General features: G+C 47.3%; 2 protein-coding genes across 5 annotated transcripts in view; one reads left to right on the top strand and one right to left on the bottom strand.

The window, feature by feature from the left end:
• nf1 (neurofibromin 1) overlaps window positions 1-20,620 on the bottom strand; it is a 91,772-nt gene that overhangs the window by 13,202 nt on the left and 57,950 nt on the right. For both annotated transcript variants that reach the window (XM_023961964.1, XM_023961965.1), the window contains exons 36-44: window positions 8,914-9,346; window positions 8,477-8,817; window positions 7,990-8,192; window positions 7,570-7,763; window positions 7,351-7,491; window positions 4,423-4,702; window positions 3,211-3,425; window positions 2,921-2,982; window positions 2,702-2,843 (exon numbers count right to left, since the gene is read on the bottom strand). In XM_023961964.1, the coding sequence (XP_023817732.1) occupies window positions 2,702-2,843; window positions 2,921-2,982; window positions 3,211-3,425; window positions 4,423-4,702; window positions 7,351-7,491; window positions 7,570-7,763; window positions 7,990-8,192; window positions 8,477-8,817; window positions 8,914-9,346 (2,011 nt within the window). The remainder of the gene's footprint in view (window positions 1-2,701; window positions 2,844-2,920; window positions 2,983-3,210; window positions 3,426-4,422; window positions 4,703-7,350; window positions 7,492-7,569; window positions 7,764-7,989; window positions 8,193-8,476; window positions 8,818-8,913; window positions 9,347-20,620) is intronic.
• On the top strand, window positions 3,454-19,588 carry omg (oligodendrocyte myelin glycoprotein). Of its 3 annotated transcripts, XM_023961966.1 has the most exons (7): window positions 3,454-3,821; window positions 6,234-6,349; window positions 9,491-9,629; window positions 9,948-12,606; window positions 13,034-16,496; window positions 16,933-17,147; window positions 17,393-19,588. In XM_023961966.1, the coding sequence occupies exons 5-7, from the start codon at window positions 16,182-16,184 to the stop codon at window positions 18,366-18,368; spliced, it is 1,506 nt and encodes a 501-aa protein (XP_023817734.1). In that variant the 5' UTR covers window positions 3,454-3,821; window positions 6,234-6,349; window positions 9,491-9,629; window positions 9,948-12,606; window positions 13,034-16,181; the 3' UTR covers window positions 18,369-19,588. The 3 variants fall into 3 exon arrangements, with proteins under 3 accessions (XP_023817734.1, XP_011481322.1, XP_011481320.1); XM_011483020.3 differs by lacking the exon at window positions 3,454-3,821 and having other exon boundaries at window positions 6,039-6,349; window positions 16,944-17,147; XM_011483018.3 differs by lacking the exon at window positions 3,454-3,821 and having other exon boundaries at window positions 6,039-6,349.

The following is a 20,620-nucleotide window of genomic DNA, read 5'->3' as shown; positions in this document are numbered from 1 at the left end:
TGATTTCCTACTCCTTTGTTCATAACAGCCCAAGTTCCCTCTAAAGAGGAGCGACTTTTATTACAGTAAGAAGTTTAGGAACAGGAAAAGAGGGGAGGACTCCAAAGGGGCCCCTAAAGTGGCCCCTCACCTCACTCTACCTCAAAGTCCTCTTCCATTGGAGGACTAAGAGGTTAAAAAAAGAGAAAAAGAAGAAGAATGATTCATGACTTCTTCCTCTTCCTTCTCTCTGGTAAATCTAAAATGAGTGAACGGGGTTCAGGTCATTGAAGGGAGACGAACGTTTCCTGTTTTATGACACACAAACTTTAATGATCCTTAAAAAGTGAAATGCACCTTTATTTAGGATTCAAAGGTGCAAACATGCCTGAGTGAAACAGTAGCAATGATCCAAAACCTCAGAGAAAATGTCAATTTGGAATTGAGGATGGTTATTGCCTTGGGGAAGAAGCCGTTTTTGAGTCTGTTTGTTTTGCTTCTGATGCCTCTGGTAGAAAGGTGCTACACACCTATTAGTGCAAACCAATTACAAGAAAAACTGAAATCAGAACGGAATTGACTTTTTGGGATCAAGTAAGTGTGGTATTGACCGCAGTCAAATGCTGCTTTCCAAACAGGGCTCCAGACTAACTTTTTTCACTAGGAGCATAGTGGCCCCTAACTGAAAAATTTAGGGGCGCAACCAGAAAATTTAGGGGCGCATACCGTAAATCAACATGCTAACCAAATCTACTAATTTCCACTGTATTACTAATAAATACTTTAATAATAGATGCAGAAATTACAATGTGCTGTTTCAAATTCAGTGTCACATTTTATTCTGCACTTTTGAAAATGCAACAACAAGGTAAACTGACAGCACCATCGCTGTCATGACAGTACAAATAAGTAAAGAAAATGGATGGAAATTTATCTTTGTGACACCAAATAGGTGCAGCCAAGATGCACAATAAGCGTGTTTGAGATCACCCAGGTGAACTCAACGCTGCGCATTTCACCTGGTGTGTGACCTATATTTTTGTTTTTGCTCCAACATCACCTGTCAATCATCACAAAGATATAGCGAGAAAGGGGTGAGAGCAAGGGGCAAACCTACCCGGACACAGCTGGAAACTAGAGACTACAAAACAATGCATTATGGGACATGTGTCCTGATGGTTTTTGTAGTGGAGTGATTAATTAAAATAATTTAAAATACCAATTCATTAAAAAAGGCTACATACATCACAAAACATTAAAATAATCATAAAATATATAATAACACAGATCATACTAAGGGGGAGAAGAATATTAAAACTAAATTGAATGTTAAGGACAACTCCAATTTCCTGTTCTCCTTCAGTCTTGCTGCAGATTCGCTTTCATCTCTCAGCCCCCCCGCCTGGTGTCCCCAACGATCCAGGCGAGGTGCCGGTTCATCTCAAACACGTCTATCGTTGCATTTTCCCCACGTATTTTCAGTGTGTCTAAAACTAATGTTGTTTTTGCCCGCACGTGTTTAAAGTTCAAGCCCCGTTAGCTGTCACGCATGTAGGTGTGGGACATTTATTCTCCTCAGCTGACCCGACTCCCGCGGGACGGGAGCGGTGTGCTGCCGTAACCCGTTTGATGCGCCGCCGTAACCAAAACCTAAACCTTCCTCCGGGTCTGTGTGGCCCAGAGAAAAGTTCAGCACGGACTGCATGTATGTAGAAAATTACGAGCGAATAAATACGTTCTAAAGGAAAGTAAGGAACTTCTTAATGTGGCCCGGGGAGGGAGGGGGCTGTCAGGTTTCCTGCTTTCAAGCCCTGTCATTGTCCCGCCCCCAAGAGTCATTTACCCCACTGTGATTAGTTGGTCAGCTCCGTGCACGACAATGAAAAAGTGTCATTCATACAAACTGGCGGGTTGCAGTTACATTAAACCTTCATATTAAGGCGGGGACCGCAAAATATCATCTTGGGGGCAGCAAATAGCCCGCCGGCCGCGAGTTTGAGACCCCTGCTGTACACTCTGGCACTGGTACACTAGCCGCAGGTCGGAAGAACGAATCAATAGTTCGCTTACCCATAGCTCAGACGCACATATCAGGTTGTGATATTTGTCTCAGTTTCCTTCCCACAGATGTTTACGCGCGCTCGATTATCTCTAGGCCCCGCCCCCTCCACGCATTTTAGCCACTCACAGTGGCTTTCCCTATTCTTCTCACACGCAGTGGCCGCCTCACACACAGGTATCACGCGAGAGTGTACGTGCTCGCGTTTCATGAGTATGTGCGCGAGTGTGTGTGTCTGCCTGCGTCCGTGTGGCTTGCGTCTCATTGATTATTTCATTGATCATTGACGTGCCCCTTCCACGTTTAATGTATAAAAAATACGAAGGGTGGGGGAGGCAAATTTACTGGTCGCACATGTGCGACTGGATGTAAAATTCAGTCGCACACTCTCAAATTTTGGTCGCAAAATGCGACCAATTGCTCGCAGTCTGGAGCCCTGCCAAACGTTTTTTTCATATTTGGATGGATGTGGCGCAGATGGAGGAAGCCTTCGTTTAGTCTGGGAACAAACTCCTATGCAAAATAAACATCACATTGCAGGAGAATATGGGTCGCTTCAGACTGTTAATGAATCATGTGATGCGCTACTCTCTCATTGGTTCGAGACCACACAGAGCGTGTGCGTCACGGATGGCGTCATGGGTGAGAACAGAAGCGACTCACCCGGTCTATGCTGAGCAGCGGGCTGGCTTTACTCAGGATCCGGATGATCTGCTTGATCTGGCTGTGGGTCACCCTCTTGCTGATGCAGCCAAACACCACCAGCGCTCGGGGCTGCAGGGACGGGTTGTACTGGAAGGCAAACCTGCCGTCCAAACACACACATTTGTAGACCTTTGGCATATGCACTGCAGAAACAGAAGATGAGGGAGAGGTTCGTACTTCTGAGCCAACTCTGTCCACTGGTCCAACCACTTGCAGGAAGGGATGTCCCGCATACAGGCCTGGAAGACATGGACACATCAGAAACCAGAGCAGTGGACACAGGAGACCAGGAAATGTCGACGTTTGGACAAACGGGTCACAATCGGCTGTTCTCTGATGCTTCATTCCTGGAAGAGCTGCTGTGTCTCCGGCTCTCAAACCAACAAAACACGTCAAATCTGACACATTGACCTCTGGTATGACCGCCCACGCCAGTGACATCACAACATGAGGGAGGGGTTACAGACCTCCATGATCTCCAACAGGGCCTCGGTGACCGTCTCCAGTGAGGACAGAGCAAACGTCTCTCTCTCGTAGGACCCCGGGGAAAAGGAGCGGTCTCTGTAGCTGGAGCGGAAGGCGATGACGGCGGCCGACTTGACTTTGCTGATCCCAAAGAGCAGGTAGAACTTGGGCAGCGAGAACTCGGTCAGGCTGAGCCTCAGGACCTGCTTCGTCTCCTCTGTGACCATCACAAGAGCAGAAAGCATCGTCAGACAGAAAAGTCTCCAACAAAGAATTGTGTTTGATGCACGGACAGACTTGGACATGAGGACCTGCTGAACGTGGTGTTGTTGAGTTTTATTGAATGTGTGTCTGTGCATTTGAACACAGACCTGGACACAATGCCCTTTTGTGACTGTGCTGCTTGTCCTTCAGCTTAAACTGACTCATTCCACGGACTGGGTGAATACTTGATTCTGATTGGCTGCTGGGTGTGCATTAAAAAGTGATAATCCACAGTGATAACCGCATGTCTAAAAAAAGAAGTTCTGGTCACATATCTTAAATGTTCTGTATCACCGCTACGGCTTCTTTAGAACAACCTTTATCTTCATCATCTGGACAAAAACAAGTGGTAAGAGAAGAACTTTCTCTCTGAATGATGCTTTATTGAACCATCGTGACCGTCAGCATAGATATCGCGTTGCTTTGTTGCTGCAGTCCAGGTCCGTGCCGGCTCATTCGGCGCCTTGTAGTGTTAGCGTGACACTACGCCGCACCCCCTAACAAATAGTCCACTTTTTGTGAAAAAAAAGATCCAAACAAAAAAAATAAATAACAAGAATAAAGGACTAAAAACTGGCTAAATACTTTTCTCTTTTGTAAGTGATCATGGTATAAGTAGGTGTAACCCTGGTGCTATCCTAGGCACTTTAACATTGGGAGTTGGGTCATCTAGATCCACTAGACAGTGCTCTGAACCTTTTTTCTTCAATGATTGTGATCTTCACTGGTGTCCATGGATGTCATGGTAGGAATAACACGTCAATGTGAGCATCGGGTCATCTGGACCCCATAGAATAGCACAAGGGTTAATGGCTGACGAAGTGTGCATTATTAGAATGAATGCATGCTGTGGAAGCCTGAACCGTCCAACGTTAATTCCTCATAATGAGCACTTCGTGGCCATTGAGCATTACTTCAAGCTGTAAAAGGCTGCCTGGCTGAGTCCTTACCACTGAAGTTGAGCTGTGAGCACGTGCAGAGGGAGTGGATGATGTTTATGACTAGGCCGTGAGTGGACGCCCTCAGGGACAGCGGCCCTGTGGCTACGAGCAGGGTCACCACGTGGAACAGGTATGGCAGGTGTGCTGCCACATCCAGAGAGTTGTTGAAGGACAGCATGAGCATGTAGCGTGCAAGGATGGCGATGTCGTCCCACATTAGGTGCTGCTCCAGGGTTGGCGTTGGCGACAGGCAGGTCTTGTCGATGATCTTACACATGCGCCCGATAACCTGTCCCGGGCAAGAGCACAGGAGCACAGTTTTAGAGCCAAGCGCTTGGCCCTGAAACACTGAATGATGGGGCCGTATAAACGAATAAGACCTGCATCTGTAAAAAAGGAGCTAAGCAAGAATACAAGCAGGCTGCTGTAGTAGGTCTCACCAGTTTCTCAGTTCAATAAAAGCCTCCAATAAAGGAAGGAAAAGGGTTTGAATACAGTTTTGTACTATAACCTCTGTAACAGATTTCAGGATATCTGAACAAAGAGAAATAATGCATTTTCAGAAGTACACTCCAGTATGACAGGAATTCTGATGTGGCCAACTGATAAGAGCACCTCAAAAGCCAAGAACGGCTACCTTCTTTTATTTCCCTATATTCTCGTGAAAACGACATCTACAATGTCGTTATCAAAAGAAAACACGTCCTTTTCCCAAGGACACGCAGTCCTTCCAGCCAGATCCTTCTGTAACCGTGTAGACGGCCTGACCCCGTCATCTGGTCACTAATGGATTGACACCAACAGCAGGACTGAACTGCAGCCGTCTGCGCAGCTGCAGCTGGGCAAACCTCCTCAAATGACGATTCTTCTGTTATTCGACTCTTTCTCTGGCAAACTGCTTTGTTTTGCTGCAGATTGCAGGCAAAGCTGTGTGGCTGTTGGGGTTTGCTGATGTTTGTGGTTCTGGAGCTCAGTGGACGAATCAGGCAGAGATGCTTGGTGGGCCTGGACTCTGTCATTCAACCTGTGGTCAGGGGTTTGGGCTTATAGGGTCCAGTTATGGGCGGAATAAGGGAAATGGGCGGGACAAATTCAATTTTTTCGTAAAACAACATCCACCATCTCTTTATCATGAGAATAAAAAAGGAAGGAAGGCCATTCTCGGCTTCCTCAGAGCACAGAGGACGCGGTTTGAATTTGGCTCCTGTGTCCCAACATGAGCATGGGCAGACATGTAGTGGTCAAATCCATTGGGATACCTTTATCCCCTTTCAGGCCATAATTTATTTCCAGGTGTGCTAAAATCCATTTCATTTATGTTTTGGCTTTGACATGGATGTTAAATTAAGGCACATTGGTTGAAGAAGTGGTTTGATGCATATCTGCGTCAACATGGCAAACAGTTAAAAACTGTAGAAATTGACAGGAAACTCAGGAAACATGATGGACGTCATTTTGGGATCAGCAGCAGGTGAGAAATATAACCTGGAGTGGAAAGATGGCATCATTTGCCGTCTGTTTTGATGAAGACGTTTGACCTTAACGCCTCATTGGCTGCTCATCTGAAGCCCCACCCATGAGCAAGCAGACCCCAGCAGGTGTAGGGCTGCTTTAGGGCCAGCTGCTGCGTGCCGTCGCTGCCACACCTGGACTGCAGTGCAGATGTCTGGTCAGTGAGAGGAGCACCTCTGAGGCTGAAATGCTGCGCGTCAGCAGCCTCCACAAAGACCTGCATTCATTGGGAGCTGCCATAATCGGAGCCAGGCCCTGGCTATTCTATTGTGCCAGCCTGTCTGAGTTGTGTTTGTTTCTCTGAGCAGCGGCTGGACTGGGACCAGCGCCTCAGATGATGGATGGTGAGTGGATGAGTCCGTCTCTTCAGAGTCTCTACGTCAGCCGCGATTCGTAGCTTTGGAGTGTTTTCCTGCACTAACACGTAAGTAAAGTTGACCATTTGTGCAGATTTATTCACATTAGTTTTAATCCTACAAGCCAGCTGAACCTGAAGAAAAGCCATGTTTTCCTTTGGTATCCAGTGTGTTTGTCTTTGTGGCTTTTCGTAAGTTTTTCAGAGAGCCTCTTGAGAGTTTAGAAGACGGTGTTTTGCGTCCCAGCTGATCCCATTGATGGTGACTCTGACCAGTTAGACGTGTCTTGAAGGAGCGAGTCTTCAGCTAAGCAACCAGACAGTCATAACTCAACACTCCAGTCTCTTTAGGAGAGCTTCCAGCCACAAGACTGCTGCTGAGGATCTGGAGATGGTTCTCCAGCAAATGTACACAGTCCTGATCCTATTAGTACTCCAGAGTGTGATGGTCTTGGGGGAACCACAAAAATCAGAGGAATTGGACCTACACTCAAATGTTCTGTAAAATCAGGGCTAACAGAGGACTGCAACATGTTTCCTATAGAACTGCAAAGAGGAATGCTTCATCAGAGGGCTGATGGGTCCAACAGGCCACCGATGGAAATGTGTAATGTACAGAATTAAAGATTTGACTTAAAACCAACAGCAGCGGTACGGATGTTTGGAAAGTTCTAGAAGACCGGGATGTTTGTCTTTAGCCAGTTGCAGTTACTTATGGTGTTCACAAGTCTGAACGTTGGCCTGTGGTTTTATCTATGACTTGATGGTATTCAGCGCTGTTACCTTCTTTGTTAAACACGGAACCAAAGAAAACGGAACACGTGTGTGTTGTGACAGGGTCATGTGTAAGTATGTCAGAGACCAAAGCGTGGTTAGCGTCTTGTGAGGTTTTTCTTTTTACTGACTGATCAGACCTGAGTGTTTCCAAGCAAAACAAACATCCCTGAGGGAAAAAGGCAGAGGGATTCAACAGAAAAAGAGTTTTAAGAAAAACAAAAGAATGAAAGGCCTTCAGACGGTCTGACCCACAGATGACCTTCAGCTTGGTCTTCCACTGTGGACAGCCTTACCTTGTTGGAGACTAGTTTGACATTGCCTGAGGCCAAAGCCACAGCAGTGTCAGCCATGACTTCTGCTTTGATGGAGCCCAGACCTCCGGTGGCACTGGTCTTAATGAAGCTGTCCAACACCACATCCAGCAGGTCCGTTATCTGAGGACAAGAGCAGACGATTGCAGGTCACACAAGCCCCACTGGTCTTGGTTGCATGTGTGGGTCTGGAGGACTCACCTGGCCCAGGCTTCCCCAGATCTTGGCCTGAATGGAGGGATACATCTGTTTCTCATTGATTGTCATGGTAATGAGCTTGTCGAGGATGGCAGTGACACGTTGGCGCTTGGCGTCATCGTTATGTTTGCAGAAGCGGACGAGGTTTAGCAGCCAGGGTGTCATGTACTCAAGGCAGAGGTGCTTCAGTTCAATACCTGTAGGAGGAATACATCTGAGTGCACAGCTCCAATGGACTTTTGGCTACACAAGTGCTGCTCGCAGGAATTCTAGGATCCTTATTGACTCACAACAGTCTTTTAAATGGTTATGAGGACACTGAAAACCATTTATCTTCCTTTTATTACGTTTTTATCAAGCGTCTCTCCCCTGCCACCAGTGCAATGGAAGACTAGCGTCTTTGAGGTGGTGCAGAAAACTTACTGGACTTGCTGAAGCCGGAGATGCACTCCTCCAGAAACTCAAGCGTCAGATGGGGCTCATTGGCTGCCAGAGTCTTGCTGATGGAGACGATGAAGAGGGTGTTGTTGGCTGGGATGCACAGGCCGGACGTCTCCAACAGCTGGCCCTCAATCTTCAGGTTGAAGGTGCAAGTCAGAGCGCACAGCAGATTGTAAGCTGCAGATCTGAGTGTGGGACACGTGACAGGTCAGAGAAGTGAAAAAAAAACCCACCAGGTCCTCAGGTTCATCCAGACTAAACCAAAACAAAGCCCTTCAATTTGAAGAAATAGGTCAATCAAAGAACAGAGTTCATTCATGTGTTGAATCTCCACATGTTTTGGTCTTCAGAGAGAGATGCTACATGGACAAGAGCATTTTCCTTTTCTTGCACCCCCTTCCACCCCCCCACCAATGAACTGGAGCTTTTGCTGGTAAAAGACCAGTACCTGCCACCTTAAAGGACTGACCTGAGGCTGGGGTCAGAGCTGCCCAGGTTGAGTAAGGCGATGTTGAGCAGAGTCCCAGGTACATCTTTGGGTCGAATTTTCGTGTGCTGCGGGATTGAGTCGGGCTGAGACAACTCCCAGCGAGTCCGGATGTGAATTATGGACTGCACGATGGCATCGCACTCCTGATGCATGAAGGTGAGAGGCGTGCCCTGGTTGGCCATGGTGAGGGTAAACTGGCTCTCATCCACCAGACAGATTTCCTCGATCTCTGAGGCGTAGTAAACGTCGTTGAGGAAGACCGGTTGACCGAGTACCCGGGTCCGCTCAGCTGAGGTCACCTGAACTGCCGTGGAGCCCACCTGATCAGAGACAACCCCTCGGTTTATAAAAAACAACTACGCTCGCAGACCTCAACCATCTCTTTTGAGGAGAAACCCTTTCAGCTTCGTCCTCACCTTTATTGACACCTTGGTGTCTTTGTGAGCCAGCTTGAGAGCATTGTGGAACACTTTGAGGTCTTCTTCTAGGGTCAGCGTGGCTGCAGGTAGTTTCTGCTGCTCCGGCTCAATGTGCTCAGCCAGCTTTGCAGGGGAGTCAATAAACTGCAGCCGCTTGCTGCCTTTGAGCCCCGTCAGAAGACGTTCATGATACTTGGTGTATTCTCTCACCCAGGTGTTGCAGTTGTAGACATAAACAGCTGCCACATTCTCATATGCAAAGCCAGGAAACACCACAAACCATTTGGAAAGGAAATCAGTCTTGAAGCGATTGCTGGGCCCAACATGAGTCAAATCCACCACGATCTCATAGGGTTTGGCATAATAGGGTTTGAGGGTCAGGAGAACGTGGTAGATGAGAAGGTCCCCATTGATCTGGCCAGTCTTAAACCTATAGATAAGAGACATGCAAAGACAGAATGAATGAAAAATCGTGCTGTGGAAAACTTAAACTACCAGCATATTATCATCTGTTTTGAAACATTTCGTATCTGAGAAATGACGCCAGCTCACTTGTTTTTTCTGTTTCTCTTAGAGGTTCTCAGCCTCTCTGGTCGCAAAACCAAGCAGCTGGTTGAGAAAAACGTCCCAGAAAGGTGTCAGGACTGAGTTCAGAGCAAACCGTGTCCTTTCCCCCAGCTCTATCCCACCACAGGTCCAGGTGACTTCTTCTGGTAAGGCTTTTACATGATTTAGTCTCCCTCTTCTGTTCCTTTGGGTGTTTCCCTTCAGGGGCCGCCACAGCCAATCAGCTTCCTCCATCTAACCCTGTCTTCTGCATCCTCCAACGCCAGCGACCTTCATGTTTTCCTTCACTACATCCAGAAACCTCCTCTTTGGTCTTTTCCACAATTAAGTCTATTTAGGTTTTTCTATGACCAACCAACAGGTGTTTGGAGGAATGCAAAAATAAAAACTTGACTCTCTACAACTCAACTGCTAGCTGTAAATGTCCAAGCTGTACGTGATGTCTGGTGTATTTTTTATTCCAGACATGATGGACACCTCAGGAGTCCTCCTCCTGCTACTGCTTCTCGACCCTCTAACCCTCACTGTCATAGATGCAGACCATCAACCTTCTACCGAGCAGACCTACGCAGCCATGTCTGATGACCACGGTGTCCACACAACATCTGTAGAGTCCAGCCCAGCGACCACGGACCACCCAGACTCCATCAGCAGCACTGAACCCTATCGCGGTGACTGCTTGATTGACACCGAGATGGGTTTGATAGCTGTTGGGTCAGCGGGGGGGTTGATCTTCTGCCTGCTGGTGGCAGTTATGGTGCTGACATATCAGGTCTGCGTCCTTCAGCGCCGTGTTTACGTCCCCCGAACCTCGAGGTCCAACATGGACCTGGTGAGCTCTGCAGGGTACTGGGCCACAGATGGAAGAGGGGACGGAGGCATCGTTGGGCCGTGTGACACCAGCGTCATACTTGAGGAAGTCCGAGCTGACAGCAGCACTGAGGAAGAGCGGCAGGCGGATGTACAGGCGGCTGGACACAGCGGAGGCTCCACAACAAAGCCGCTCCTTCCAGAGGAGGAGGCCCTGCTGACGCCCACCTCCAGGGATTCCTGCTTGGAGATCCCCCGAGATTTGGAAGACACCCCCCTCGTTGTTTAACGGGGGAACTTCCTCCTGGGGAGACCTAACCGCCCTTCTGTTCTGATGCCCCTCTATGTTAACCTCGCATACCTCCCTTTCTGTTTCCAGCCGGTTCATCTCAGAGGATGGCTGAAGTGGAGCTACACACTAAACCAGTGTGCACACAGAAATGTATTCATCTACTGCGAACAGCATTCACACACCAGAAAGGCTGGATAGAATTGCACAGTTTAGATCAGCAAATGTTTGTCTGAGACAGCGATTAAATGACATTTCTGATGTAAGATGAGCAAAGACATGGTTTCAGACCTGGAAAAGTCCTGTTTACTCCTTGTTTACACAAGTTTCATTTAAAAACCAGATAAAAATCCATGTCTGTCACCACTGACTGAAGGTTTCTGCTGTGAATATGACATCTGCGTGTTTTGAATTGATAAAAGAACAAGAAGCACATTTCAGAAAGTGCAGTTTGATCAGGATGCAACAGAAAAACAGTGTTTTGCTTGTTGCACATTGTTGTTCCAGCACAGCTGAAGTGGCAGAAAACAACAGGGCCCTTATGAGCCACGGAGCTCCATTCACAGAGTGTCTTCACTGATGAGCTGAGAGCCAAAGCCTGCAGGAAAACAGACCTTCAACAAAGATCCTCTCCTTACCGCTGCCTTTTTTTAACATCTCTGCTCCTCATAACCTCACAAAGGGCCTGTTGCACCATCAGGTTTCAAATAAATGCATTTTTTTTAAAATGGTATCTATGCCTGCTGCTTTGAATCACCATCACACACAGTTTTCATGATTGATCTTTATAAAATGACAGCAAGCATGTTTGAAGACGAGAAATCCAAGCAACCAAAGCTGACTGAAGTAAAAAGCTAGACATTTCCAAAGGTTTCTTAGATCCGGCCTGCTAGCGCAGTCGTCACGACCTTAAAATAAATCTAAAAGCAGGAGACGGGTTGCTGAAAAAGGTTTGCTTGTGCCACAAAGCAGGGAGCACCGTTACCAGACAAACCCGAAGACGGGATTCTCCAGCCAAATGTTTCTACATGCAGATCAGGAAGGTTCGTTTCCACGTCCTCGTTTCACAGGCTGGAAATCTGCACCTTTAAAGCGGCGCTGGGACTTGGTTCGAGATCTCTCGACGGCCACTAAGGTTGTGAAATAATCTTAATCCCAAAGCAACGTTAAATAACCTGAACGGCTCACGGCCTTTGGGCTGTGGAGGTTCTTCCTAAAGTGCTACACTTTGATACTTCATCTGACACTAATTGTGAAATCCAGTCTGCACACGCATGACCTCTACTTCTTTTTACAGTTCATAGTTTTAAATTTAATGAATAAATTCAGCATTTTTAAGGCTTATTATTAATGTATCAAAAAACAAATGTAAGTTACGTTGAGATTCTTATAAGTTTCTTTTTGTCTCTGATGGCTACTTTTTTATTTTACATGATCTATGTATAAAAAATAAATTTAAATAGATTGCAATCCTTCATTTTAACAGCTGTTTATGCATGGCTTAATGATAACAGAAACAGGTCTCAAACACATTCCCTCCACCACACGGATCCCCTTTTGCCAACATTTGGACGTTTCATCAATGGTCCAAGCTGGTGGCTGAATCTTTTCACCATTTCAACCCCAAGAATAAATCAGAGGTCCAAATTAAATGGCAACATCAGCACTGTTTTGTGTTTGTACTGATGTTTGAGTGTGTGGTTGTGCACAAATATCCTCCCCTCTTTAAAGAGAAAAAAGCAAATAAAACTAGCCTCAAATACCAAAAAGGTGAATGCAATTATCTCCTCTTTCAGCCAAAGACAACGCACCCTCTTCTGTGTTTGGACAGACTATACATGGAGCAAAGATGTGTCGACCAGTCTGGATCAGTTGAGTCATTGACTTCACAGATTTGACTTCCTGTGAATAAGACGAGAGGCGGTTTCTGCGGCACTTCCTGCTTTCACTCCTTTGAGAGGAGAACTGCAGCAAACACACCCTGGAAGGTGGCAGCGCGACCACTCAGCCCTGGACCGCTACCAGTAAGTCTGTAGAGTTTGTTTAGACCTTTACTAATGCAATCCATTTGTTTAAGCGGAGAGGGGACGCTCACAAATGTCTAACACATTTCTAAAATATAGCCGCTGTCTTCTTTCTGAAAAGGTCGCTTTTAAAAGTAATCTGAAATAAAAGCACATTTAACAGACTTAATGTGCTTCTAGGCAAAATAAATGAATGAACGTTCCCTTTGTCAATGGATGTTACTTGGCTAAAAACCAGAACAACCAATATAGAAGGATGGAGTCATGTCTATTTGAAGGTGCGTTTTGAGGAAATGACCAAGCAGCAGAAAATATTTCACAAGTTTAGTTTTTTTTGTTTGAATTTGAGCGCGACACTTCCTCATCTGAGGCTTAAGTTTCAAGAGCATGGTTGGCATCTTTGCTAAAACAAATTTGAATTTTACAGCAACAACTAAAAAAAAAAAAAGCTGAAGGACAGAAGAGGATGAAGACGTTGGATTTCAACAGCCTGGTCTTCGTGTGGCTACTGCCTCTGGCAGCTAGCGATGCTCTGACAACTGGTTGGCACAACATGGTCACTGACTACTCAACCAATCAGAGCCAGCCGACCACCCACACGCCAGTCTCACTGACCCCCACAAACCCACTGGAGAAGAAAAGCCCTCCTTCACTGCAATCAGTGACAACCCCAGAGAGCACGAGACCCTCGGCCCCAGAGAGCTCCACGAGCCAAGAGTCCAGTGGCTCACTGAAGCCTGAGATAGCATCCACAGCAGCACCTTCAAGCAGCCAACCTCCAACTGCCCCACCAATGCAGAGCACGTCCACCAACACCCAAGACGCAGAGACGTCCCCCACCTCTCAGATCAGCACCTCTAACACGACCTCCTCACTGACGCCCCCATCAGAGATTTTCACCTCCCATCTAACCACATCAGTCAAGACAGAAGACAGCAATTCTACAAGTACACAAGCAACTGCGAGTACTAAGACGCTACTGCCCTACAGAACTTCCACTTTCAGATCAACCAGTCAAACCACCAAGAGGGCTAAACTACAAGAAAAGAAGGAGTCCAACTCTGGCCAAATCGTAGCAGGGTTGATCGGTGGGGCTCTGGCTCTGATGATGGCGGGCTTCTTGGCCATCTATATCACGAAACGGAGGATTCAGAAGCAGCAGATCATGGTGACAGACTGGGCTGGCCCTTCACCTTTTCTACAGGATGAAGGAGATGGTGGCCAGGTCACACAAAGGCCAGCCAACCGCATTTCCATCGCCAGCTTTCTGCCTCACAGACTGTCCAAAAGACTGTCCCTGCTTCATGACATGGACCAGGAGTTGAAGGACATGGCTCCCGCCGTCACATTTGGTCATGAAATGCAAGTAAAAGATGCAAAAGACAGCAATAGCTTATCTGCTTCAGACGCTAAAAGCCTGAGTGAAGCTGGAGCGCCTACAGAAAGCCCATCATCTGTTGTCTCTTCAAAAGCCGACAAAGCTGCACCTGAAGATCAGGCGGACGACCCTGCTACCTCTGCAAACGCTTGATCAGAAAAAAAAAACAGACTGAAAATGGATGGGAACACCTCGTGGCACCAGAACCGAGTGAATAAATGCCCATGTCGTCGTCGTGCTTCTCTGCTTCTCGCTGCCAGAAAACAGGAAGTGGACTCGTGGTTTTAATGAAGAAATGGTGATGAGACATTGTGACATTTCCCCTGGAGTCAACGGATACCATTTACAGGCAGAGCTAATATATTCTAAACGTGCTTTCTTCAGACCGGCACTTCCATACAGCTGCAGTTCAAGGGAAGCTAAAGCTCACGGCTTCATGCAGAAACTGCAGACTCCAAGGACTTTTTGAATGTTTGTTAATGTATTTTTGGATGGGAATCAGAGCTTGGTTTCAGGTTCATTTGGGTAATTTCAATAGAAAAAACCTCCGGATCCAAGGGCACGTGTCTTTATTCATTTAAGGTACCAGTTGTGGTTAAACCTAAAGCTTTAGGGTAGGTTTATGTTTGCCTGACATTGAACCTGCAATGGTTAAAGAGGGTAGCTCTGCTGCAGGATGTGAGGTTAACCACACGTGGCTCCCAGGGGCCACAGACAAATGAAGAACTTTACAAAGCTGCAATTTCAATATTCTGTGCCTCAGAAAAAGTACAACGGTCTCTGTGAAAACGGTCATTTAACCCTTGTCACGTGGTTTACTACAGAACTGTTCAAAAGTCTTAAGCGTGTCTCTGTTTAAACATCCCGTTGAAGTTTCTTGTAATCCCTAAAAGATTATCAGTTCTGCAGGTTTCTTTCAAAGTTGATCACAGATTTTTTTCACTCTTTTAGGCTGAGCATCTTCAGAAAGACTTAAGTCTCTTAGCTTAATGCTTCACGTGAAACAAGCAGACTAACAAAAGGGTCAAAACCTTGTTCTTGAGGAGAACTGAACCCAGTCTCAAAGGCTCTTTGGTGAGCCAGCTCTGAAACTGTAATCGTCTGGCAGCCATAGGTCCTGAACTAATCAGATCAATAAAAATGTAAAATATGACCAGAAAGTCTAAATGTTTCAATGACAACTACAATAACTATTTGAATGTGCTAAACTGTGACTGTGGCAGCAGCACTCTTCTCTGTGCTCATCGGTCATGGTGTCAGCGGTCCTTCACAGAGACTCAAACCTCTACGGTTGGAAGACTGGCTCACCTGTCTGCTGGTGGTCAGAGTGGGTTGCCATACGTGCAGAGATGGCCTGAACCAAAGCATGCATGCATCTCACTTCCTGTTTTCACCTCGAGACCTTTTATTACCACTGTAATAAAAGAGTCCTACTTTCTGATCTGCATACATGTGCAGAAAGGATTCTGTTAGTGCAGCTCGCACCATCTTTCAGCAGGACGGAGGATGTTTCTCCCATTTGTTTTAGCACATACGGTCAAGCTGTACAAGAAGGAAACCGCCAAAACAAAGCTTGGTTTTATCACACTATGTATCCGTCATCCTTCACAGAAAAAGGAAGAAACATGAAACACTTAGGAGTTTACGCTCAATTTTAACCAATCAGACTAATCTTTGATCATTTAATATTTTCTGAGGTAAAACGAGTAGTAGCAGTCTTCCTCAGTTGTTTTTATGAATGTCTATCGTACGGGGCAGTTGTGATGGGTAGAGCGGTCGACCTCTGAACGGAGAATACAGGTTCGGTTCCCGCCTTGCCCGCCCGGTGTTGAAGTGTGACACTGAGCCCCACGTTGCTCCTGGTGGTTACGGGTTGGCGCCAGTGTACAGTGCTTTGGGTCTTAAAGGAATGTAGTAACGTGCTACGTAAGTATACGCCATTGGTTAGCCCGATCCAGGGGGCTCATAGTTATTCTCTGAGAAAGTCGTGAGCTCCTCTTCCAGCATCTGTCCAGACTGAATTCTTCCAGCAGTTCTCCTCGTCTTTGGGCAGTGACAAAGGTGCACATCTGATTTAAAAGCATCATGTTCCTGTTCCCAACATGATTTGGTTCTGCTGTCAGATCGCCACCAAACACCTCTGTTATTTACAGACAGAAACTGACTTTTTCATGGGAACATCTACATTTGCATTACAATGTGCTTTAATCCAGGGTTGTGTGTTCTAGGAAGGGAAAGCTGCTTGTGCTGCATACACACACTAACAGAAAACGCACACACACGCAGCTCAGATCCTGCTTGCCTCATCAGAAGCTGCTCTCTGCTGCAATGCTCTCTCTCTCTGTTCATTCTGCCTCCCTTCACTGGGAGCTCCATCAGAAGCCTGCAGACCAGCAGCTGGTGGGGAGCATGCTCACACTCTCAACCGGACCACCAGACACCAGGAGATGCAGCGGCAGGGAGGAGGCGACCGCGGAGCACAGGGACGAACACAAACTCAGATCAGAATAAGGTGAGCCATTCAAAAGGGACAGTGTATACAAATATAAAAGGGAGAACAAAACTAACGCACAGGAACGTGCTGTAAACGGACCAGCTGAGCAGATTTTTCCATGGAGGAAACCAAAGCAGCCTTTAAACTATCCGAGCCAACAAAGGGGGCATCGCATTCCTTAGCTATGTTTATGTGAAGGGTGGCGCTTCTGGACATACTGAAGTCCCCGTGTTACACCTGCAGACTTCATCTGCAAATATCCATCAGTTCAAAGCCACATGTCCCATGTCAGGGCATGGAGTACAGCAGCTCATGATGGGGCCAGCAATCCAGCTGTTTGATCGCTTCATGGCACCCCTGACCACTGCACCAGCTGGCGCTTGGGGTCGGCATGCCACTCTAGAACTCCCCTCTTTTCTCATCAATAAATGAAGCTGCTCATTCACCATTGTAGTCTCCCTGCAGAGCCAGGACCATGCCTGTGAGTCCAGCCCCTCTGCTTGTCCTGCTGCTCTGTGACTTTCTGGGATGTGGGGTGCTGTCCGTCTGTCCATCGGTGTGCTCCTGCAGCAGCGGTCACCGAGTCGTGGACTGCTCCTCCAGAGGCTTAACTAAGCTCCCGCCTGGTCTGCAGCACAACATTCACTTCCTCAATCTGTCCTTCAACAGGTGAGCGGGTCGAACTGCAGCAGGATTTTCCAAAGGAACACTAAGTCTTGGTGTTGACACGCTGGGGCTGTAACACATGAGCTACAAAAAATGTATGATGAAAAGAACTCAAACTGAAACTCCATCCTCTTGGATTTCTCCATCCTCCAACACAAAGACCTTTTAGCTTCTGACATTGTCAAGTTTTTTTCTGTTAGCTGCAAATGTTGGCAGATAAATACTAACAGCCTCTTTTCCTCCACCAGCATGCAGAGCCTGGACAGCCATCTAAGCCGCTACGGGCACCTACGAACCCTGGATCTGTCCTTCAACCGGCTGGTGCGCCTACCGTCTGCCTTACCGCGGTCCCTTTGGGATGTCAGAGCAGTGGGGAACCACCTGCACTCGCTGGACAAGAATGACACGGCGTACCACTGGAACCTGAGAGAGCTGGATTTGTCTGACAATGAGTTGGAGAGAGTGGTCTTCATCAACAACACCCTACTGAACCTCAGAGGTCTGAACCTGAGTCACAACAGGTTTTGGACTGTGCCCACTAATATGCCACACAACCTGGAGGTGATTGATCTGTCCCATAATTATATGGTAAAGATCCTCCCAGGATCACTGGACAGGCTCCCCCGGTTGCTCCGCCTCTACATGCATGCTAACCGCTTCTCCTGGTTGCCTAAGGGCATTTTTGACAAGCTGAACAGGCTGGAGATCATAACGCTTGGAGATAACCCCTGGGCATGTGAAGAAGAAGAAAACATCACGGGACTGCTCAGATGGTCGGAGGAAACGCGAACGACCGTCTTTGGTTGCCCCTGTTATACCACAGCAATCTGTGGACGGACCCGCCTGGTACCAACAGGGAGGGAGCATTCCTCTGCTTTGCTGACAGAACCTCCACTTTGGGTTGGTAGGGCTGATGGGGGGTACGGTCAATCCCCAGCAAGGACTGCAGCCGTCACTTCAAAGTACCAGGCTAGACCTGCCCTGCATGACACTGCCATCTACCGGGACAAGGGGGGGGAGGCGACAGAGCCTGTCGACTGGGAATTGCTGCTTTGGACCTCGTCTCCAGGTTCCCACAGTCCAACTCCCCACACAAGCACAACTGCTCGCCTGCAGGCTTCCAGACAACCCAAGATGGATAGCTCCCAGAGCGACGGCTGTGCGGTCCAGACCCACACCGTTGTGCTAACGGCTGCTTTTATAACCACTTTCACCGTCTTCTGAGCCCCCCCAAAGCTGCATGGCTGCACTGTACTTACCACTGATGATGCTTCTAAAGTCTGGCTGCATGTTCAGAACCACAAATGCTGTACACACATAGAGAGGTGGGGGTGGGGAGGTGAGAAAGGTGCTGAACTGGGACCCCTGGAAAACCTGGACTCGGCAGAAACGGTAGGATTTTGCGTTTATTTCCCACTCCGGCAGGACAGTAGATGAGCAGTAGAATAACGTTTGACTGATTAGTAGAGCACATGGCTTCACTGTGGGCGTCAACAGCTTTGGCCGTTAATGACTTCAGCAAAGACAAAGACAGTAAACAAAGGACTATATCCAGAGATGATTTTCTACCAAATGTACATCAAAGCTGTGGTCACATCGCCGCCCTCCTCTGCACCACTAGATCCGGTCACCCGACGGAGAGGCGCCATAAACTGAGACTGAATGGGCGTGCTGCTTGGATGCCCTTTGACATTGTAAAGGAAAATGCTTCCGGTTCAAAGAAAACTGTAACCGTGAACCCCACAGAGCTGATGAAAGGCCCACAGCTTACACGGGAGGCAGGTATGGCTGATGTCCATTCAGACTTTCAAAAGGCCCAAGATTCAATCGTTCTGTTTGACCACCTGCTTCAGTATGACAGAAGAAGTCCTTCAGTCTCTGAGACCAGAATCTTTGGGCTCTGCAGACCGAACTCCACAGAGGAGTGACAGAAGACCTCTGAGTTGTTGTGCTGCCGGTCTGTATGGAGGAACTTTACTGCCTTAAGAGGGAGGATGGTTCAGACTTGACTGTGTAATTTTAATTCTTACCTGACTCAGACTGTTCACAAAGTAAAAGTCAATAAACATATTGATGCTGAATGCTTGTAAAGGGTGTAGACATGACTTCCAGGACAATCACAGACATTTTTCTGGTAAAACAAAAACATGCAGAGTTCATTTACACCCAAAATAGTTTAATCCTCATCACGCAAAACTTCAGGATTCCGACAGAGTCCTAGGCTTAATGCAGGCACAGACAGGAAGGAGCCTCGAGTCCTGAACCATGGGAGGATGTTTGACGCACACAAACGTGGACAAAAGCAAGCAGTTCAACAAACCTGGCTGGGTCTGAGCTGAGCTCTTATAGAGAACCCTCAAGCCCATTTTTAAAGCTGGAGATTTCATCCGACGGCTAATCAGGTGGACGATGATCTGTGCAAAGCATTAAAAACTACCTGAGAATGTCTGAAGTGTCAGTGAATTCATGTTGCCACGGTCCATTAAGGGATTTTTCAGACCGATCTGGTTACTGTTTGGTCAGAAATCGGACTCAGTACCGGTTTCAAGGATTTTCACTTCCACTGAATCCAAGCTCTTCAGAGTGTTTTTTAACCGGGACATCTCCATGCTAGGCCAGAATGGATGTTGGGGGCGTGGTTACATGGCCAAATACAGAGTGCTTCCAGTTCCTGTCGGAGCACTTTCCATTCGTTGTTGTTGTTGGTGGTGGCTGTCAAACTGATCAGAGGTGGTGAACTGCCACCTTTGATACGCCGGCTCCAGGGTGGTACTGCATTTGCTTTTCAAAGTGTGTTTGGTTTGACATGAGATGAGGCATTTTCTGCTGCATCTCTGGTTTCAAATCAGAACAGATCACCTAAGAAGGGGTTTTCTTTAGAACCAGTGCAGGACTACAGGGTCTCCTGGGACTCAAAGTCTTTGTCCCTGGTTCTTCAGTCAGATGTCATTGTTTCCATGTGTCCACCCCCCTCTAAAACATGACCACAAATCAGTTCTCATTACACGCTGCAGACAGCTTTCCTATCAAACAAGGGCAGGCAGTCCCTGCAGACTGCAGCCACCTGCAATGCAGAGCAGGTCCTTCTCAGGAAGGACAGTAGCTCCTCCCATCATGCTTTTCTCAGGAGCTACTATTCTACCCTGTGCATGATCTGTGGAAGCACAGCTTTGTCTAAAGCAGGGGTGTCCAATGTCTTAGAAACCAGTTTAATTTAAATAAGAGTCAAAATACGTTAAATTATAGTCCCAATGACCCTAGACAACATAGTAGGCGAGCATCTGACATAAAAGGGCTCCATCTGATTAGTCCAGTGGGCAGGAGTGGTCTTCTACCGGGGACTTGACGTGCTGTGGGGCAGGTAGCGACTTTCTGATGACAGAATTGGCGCTCAGTGTATTTAAACACGCATGTGCAGTGACGTATGAATAAAGGATGTTCGATTGGCCGTTCTGCATGTCAATCAAGTCACGTAC

The sequence above is a fragment of the Oryzias latipes genome, chromosome 13, assembly GCF_002234675.1.
Source record: "Oryzias latipes chromosome 13, ASM223467v1".
NCBI lineage: Eukaryota > Metazoa > Chordata > Actinopteri > Beloniformes > Adrianichthyidae > Oryzias > Oryzias latipes.
The sequence above is the reverse complement of the archived record's forward strand: the minus strand, read 5'-3'. Positions and strand labels throughout refer to the sequence as shown.